The following is a 5,506-nucleotide window of genomic DNA, read 5'->3' as shown; positions in this document are numbered from 1 at the left end:
CCTATTCTTCATGTTTTTCAATTTGGTCCCTTTGAAATCTGTCCTATATTCGAGGATTGGTGCGCCCTATTAGAACTCCCACCTGAGGGACTCTGGATCCAACCTTCGAGTATAGCGTCTCCTCGTTCCCTTTTCTGTAAGCTTTTTGAGAACCAAACTGTTGATGCTATGCCCTATTTCAAAGACACGTACGTGCAATTCGATGACCTCATTGAGCGTTTTTCTAAAAACGTTGACCCTATCGATTCCCGTTTTCAAAATTGTCGACGCAGTGCCTTAATCTTTGGTGTCCTTGCACGTCACGTTGTCCGTGAAGACTCCAGTATTGCCCCTGTGACCTTACTGAGTGTGGTCGATCAAATTAGTGAAGGAAGGAATCCTGTCCCACTCATGCTAGCAGAAACCTTCTCTGGGCTGGATCTTATCGCCCGGCAAGAGGTGAAGGATAATTTCCATGGGTGCGTCAAGTTACTTTATTTATGGCTCTGTGAAAAACTCACCATCCTTCGGCCACAGAGTTCCCTTCAGTACACCCTCAAGGATCATCTTTCGTGGCAACCAATGGCCAATAAACCCCAATCCATTGATGAGTGGCGTAATTGGTTGCAACACGTGGAGAAGGATCAATTTCACTGGGTGAGTCATTCATGCTTACATGTTATCACTAGCACCTGCCCACACCCATTTGTGTATCTTATGGGTTTGGAAAAGTCAACCTTTTATGCTCCCACTCGTCTGCTTTACCAGATCACGGGAAGTCCATGTCCTCCCGGATTTGTAACCCCTCCTCCTTGCGAAAAGCTTACTCCCGATCTCATAAAGTCTATTGTAGCTGCTTGGGGAAACAAGGTTACCGCTAGGAGATTTGCTCTATCATCTAAAGTCCATCGAAAGGAGTTACCAGAAGAGCCTGCGGGAAAGAGAGCTCGGATCATGGAGCATTGAAGACCATTTTCATACAATTGTCATTTTAATTTCAAGTTTCATTATACTCATTTTGTTCCATCTACTTGTAATTAAAAGTGACATGTTTTATCAATCGTAACTACAGTTTGATTTGTGATCAATGAAAATGTGTTCTTTTCTATTTTTCTCGTCTTGAATTTACGTGAAGTGTTCCATCTCAATTATCAAATGTGCAATCTAACTTATTAACTTCCATTCAGGAGTCTTAGCGGGACATCATCGCTCCTAAGAAAGCCAAGTCAAAATCGGCCTGGTCCCGTCAGTCTTCAAATTCCAGGCTGAATAGACTTTCTCTTTCCCCAGAATCCTTTACTTCTCCTGCGCCGCTTCTCCTGGGTCGTCCAGAAATTCTTTCACCCATTTCACTTGCATCTGAATCAATGGAAGGGACCGGTAACAACAGTCCTGATACGAATGAGATGATGAAGGCTATTCTTCTTCAGCTGAGTACCATGAAGGATGATATAGCCCTCCTGAAAAATGATCGTCTGTCTACCTCTAAAGACCCGGCCAATCAGCAGCCTTCAGTTATACCTTCTGTTCCTCTTGTTTCTCCCAGGCCAGCTGTATTGCCTGAAATCGAAGACTTTGATGAGGGCCAGTACGCAGCAGAGAACTGTCTTCCTAACCTGGGAAATCCTGATAAAGCACAGGAATTGGCTGACCAAATTGAGAAGCTGACTCGGGATATGGAAACCATGAAGTGCCAAGGTCCCAAAAATTTGGATATGTCTGAGTTCATGATAGCTCCAGGGGTCGTACTTCCGCCCAAGTTCAAAATGCCAGACTTTGACAAATACGACGGAATGGGGTGCCCTCGTAGCCATCTCAAGTCAGTCATTCCTCTGTTGCAGCAGCACGGTTTATCCCCAGAGCAGATTGCTTTGGTGTTCCCTAGAACTTTGACTGGGACAGCGAAGAAGTGGTTCTTGCATCTGAAACCAGAAGAAAGCAGGACTCTTGAAGGTGTAGCTAACAAATTTGTTCAGCAATTCTCCATGGAAGAGGGGATTGACGTGACAAAAAGGGATCTGAAATCGCTGAAGCAGGGACCTAATGAGACATTTACTTCCTTCATTCGACGATGGAGGAGAAAGGCAGCACAAATGACCCACAAGTTACCGGATGACGATCTTATCAAGATTGCCGTCAAGAATCTTTCCCCCTTTTACTTTCCTCATATGTCAATCCAGTACTTCAATGACTTCGATCACCTGATCAAGACCGGGACAAGAATCGAGGACATACTGGCTAAGGGCGGCCTGAGAACTAGGGCCTCCACTTCAGATGTCAGAGAGGGAAAAAGGCCTATGGCGCCTCCGAAGGAAGTTAACAACGTGAATACTGCTCGTCCAGTTAGGAGAGAAGGTCCCGGAGGAGTTCGTCCGGAAAGAAATGAGCCCAGAGAGTTCACTCCTTTACCTTATTCCCTGTCTGTAGCTCTCAAAAAGCTGTTGAGAGACAAGAAGATCACTCTACTAGAACCCCGGGAAGTTCCCAATCCTCTCCCGAAATACTGGAGAAAAGATCAGTACTGCGAATATCACCAGAGTGTTGGGCATTTGACTGACAGATGTTTGGCACTAAGGCATAGGATCCAGGATAAGATCGAGGCAAAAGAAATTGTGGTGGAAGCTCTTCCCAATGTCACCAGGAATCCATTGCCGACGCATACTATGCCTCCTCCAAATGTCTACGCTATTCTCACTGAAGAGGTTGTCCTGGACCATTCTCGTATATGCGCCGTTATCTCTGATGAGCCGTATATCTTACGATGGGAATCCGATGATGAAGAATTAAAGCGCGAAGAGCCTTATGTCTTGTCCTCTGCGCAAGAAGTTGGGGAATCCTCTGGATGTCCTTATGTCCTCAGATTCGAGGGGGAGGAGGAGAAAAGCAAAGTCCCATATGTCCTTAAGCTTGAGGACGAGGACTTGCTGCTGTTGAACGATCCGTGTGATGAGGTTCGCCATGTTACCCGTGGTGGACGTTTCTTTAAGCCCCCTGAGTTGAGAGCAGAGAATCCCGCTGAGATTGCCAGAGCTGTTGAGAATCAGAATCAGAGGTTGAGTCATGAGGAAGATGAGGACATTCTGTTGAAGCAGCTTAGAAAGACCCAAGCTAATGTTTCTATCTGGGGTCTGTTAATGTCATCCCCTAAGCACCGGCAGGTTATTCTTCGTGAATTGAATACAGCGCAGGTGTCTGTGGATATAACCCCTGGTGAGCTGGTTGGGCTCGTATCTATGGCCAGATCAGCTATGATCGTGTCCTTTTCGGATGAAGATCTGACTCCGGAAGGTAAGAATCATACAAAATCCCTCAGAATCACCGTCGTGTGCAATAAGAAGAAGGTACCAGAGGTTTTGGTTGACAACGGGTCAGCTCTGAATGTATGTCCTTTGAGCACCGCTACCGCCTTGGGGTTTGGGCCGAATGATTATGTTCCGTCGGAGCAGGGGATATTGGCTTATGATGGGACCAGAAGGGACGTCATCGGAACCTTGGTCACCGAAATTGAGATCGGAGGTGAAATGTTTGACATAGAATTCCAAGTTCTAGATATCAAGACCTCGTTCTTTCTCCTTCTCGGCCGACCTTGGCTTCACAAAGTCGGAGTGGTTCCTTCCACTGTCCATCAGAAGCTCAAGTTCATCAAGGATAACAGAATTGTCACAGTTCGAGGGGATCCAGAACCAGAGGTTGGACAGATATCCCAAGAGCAGATCGGTTCAAGCACCATAGATGTCAGTCTGACTGGGTTTTCGCTTGAAGTCTCGACCATTACTATGGAAGAGGCTATGAGCGAAGAAATTCTGTTTATGTCCAGTGCAAATGCGCAGGTAGCCCGAATAATGCGCAAATATGGGTATATTCCTGGAACTGGTCTGGGGAGAAGTCTGCAAGGTTTAACTGAGTGGCCGGAGCTGAAGGTCGCAAACAATTTGTTTGGGTTAGGATATGAACCCACCAAGAAAGAGATCAGGGAAAGAAAGCAGTACATGCTGAAGTGGGCAGAGCTGCGTCGTCGGGGCCTAGAGCTGCCTATGGGACCGTTCAGTCTGTTGATGAATGGTAAGTACAGGAAAGAAGGAGCCGATCGCCCGTTCTATGGTTTTCCCGAGCCGTGGTTTGATGAGTCTGGGAAAGAGTTACCAGGTTTTGAAATCTTCTCCGCTGACGAATTGCCAGACGAGTACTTCCATGGACAGATTGTAGCTGTCGAAAAGCAGGAATCTGATTGGGCTAAGAACTTAGAGCCGCAGCTTCTAGACTCCCTCTTCGAGGTTGAGGCACCGGTCATTGCTATGATCGGAGAAGATGCGCGCTTCCTGAACCCTAAGGGCCGAATTACCCCAGCTGAGGTACCCCTCGATAACTGGACTTCTCAGGTCATTCCTCAATTAGTTCTTCAGTGTGGTCATGTTTCTCCAAAAGAGTCTAAAGTTTCTGAGTATGTGTCTGTTTCCGAGTCAAGTATAAAGTCTGTTATTTCTAACAATTCTTTGGATGCAGGTACCTTAGGAAGCTTAGACATTCCTGGTGTGGGTGGCGAGTCCTCCGGTATAGATGCTGTCTATGAAGATGAGTCCGTCATAGAATATACTGCAAAGTCCATACATAGTCCATTTGTGTCAGGTGTCAACATTTCAGTTGACGATACAAACTTTCTTTTTGAGCATACTGTAAAGCCTGCTGTGGGCCAATTGATCAATGATGTAAATTTTGATTCTATGAATGAAATGAAAGACTCGTTTCAGTATCTTCCTGTCTCTGACTCTGTTTCTGCTTCTCAAATTGATAAAACTAATAACAATGATCAAGACTCCCCCTCTTATGAGGACGCCGACGAAACTCCCCCTGAGATCAAACACATGATCACTCAGGAGGAGCAGCGTCGGGCTAAACCACTTGAAGAAGAAATTGAAATCGTCAACATAGGTGATGAAACCTTAATCCGGGAAATACGGATTGGCAAAACGTTATCCCCGGAGGAGCGTGAAGAATTAATCACTTTGCTTAAGGAATACAAAGAAGTTTTTGCTTGGTCCTATGATGACATGCCGGGATTAAGCGAAGACATTGTCCAGCATCGTCTTCCCCTAATCCCAGGTGCCAAGCCGAAAAAGCAAAAGCTTCGAAAATTAAAACCAGAATGGGAGTTGAAAGTCCATGATGAAGTCAAGAAGCTGTTAGATGCGGGCTTCATTCAAGTGGTTGAATATCCAGAATGGCTGGCTAACATAGTACCGGTGCCCAAGAAGGACGGAAAAGTCAGAATGTGCGTGGATTTCAGAGATTTGAACAAGGCGAGTCCCAAGGATGACTTTCCTTTGCCGAGCATCGATCTCCTGGTGGATAATACAGCTGGTCATGCTTTGTTATCCTTTATGGATGGGTTTTCCGGATATAATCAGATCAAGATGGCCCCTGAGGACATGATAAAAACTGCGTTCACCACTCCATGGGGAACATATTGCTACAAAGTGATGCCGTTTGGGCTGAAGAATGCAGGGGCAACTTATCAAAGGGCGGCTAC

The 5,506-nt window shown here is 46.0% G+C and overlaps 1 protein-coding gene across 2 annotated transcripts; it reads left to right on the top strand.

Annotated features, from left to right (window-relative positions):
• The first annotated feature begins 3,077 nt into the window (after window positions 1–3,077).
• LOC143878270 (uncharacterized) lies at window positions 3,078–4,594 on the top strand. Of its 2 annotated transcripts, none has more exons than XM_077380573.1 (2): window positions 3,078–4,331; window positions 4,483–4,594. In XM_077380573.1, exons 1-2 carry the CDS (start codon window positions 3,114–3,116, stop codon window positions 4,489–4,491), a joined length of 1,227 nt encoding a protein of 408 aa, XP_077236688.1. In that variant the 5' UTR covers window positions 3,078–3,113; the 3' UTR covers window positions 4,492–4,594. The 2 variants fall into 2 exon arrangements, with proteins under 2 accessions (XP_077236688.1, XP_077236686.1); XM_077380571.1 differs by having other exon boundaries at window positions 3,078–4,358; window positions 4,483–4,587.
• The last annotated feature ends 912 nt before the right edge of the window (window positions 4,595–5,506 follow it).

The sequence above is a fragment of the Tasmannia lanceolata genome, unplaced genomic scaffold (genome assembly GCF_043159265.1).
Source record: "Tasmannia lanceolata isolate RefF3 unplaced genomic scaffold, GAP_Taslan_0.1 ptg000006l, whole genome shotgun sequence".
Taxonomy (NCBI): domain Eukaryota; kingdom Viridiplantae; phylum Streptophyta; class Magnoliopsida; order Canellales; family Winteraceae; genus Tasmannia; species Tasmannia lanceolata.
Note: the sequence above shows the minus strand (reverse complement) of the source record. Positions and strands in the feature narration are given on the sequence as shown.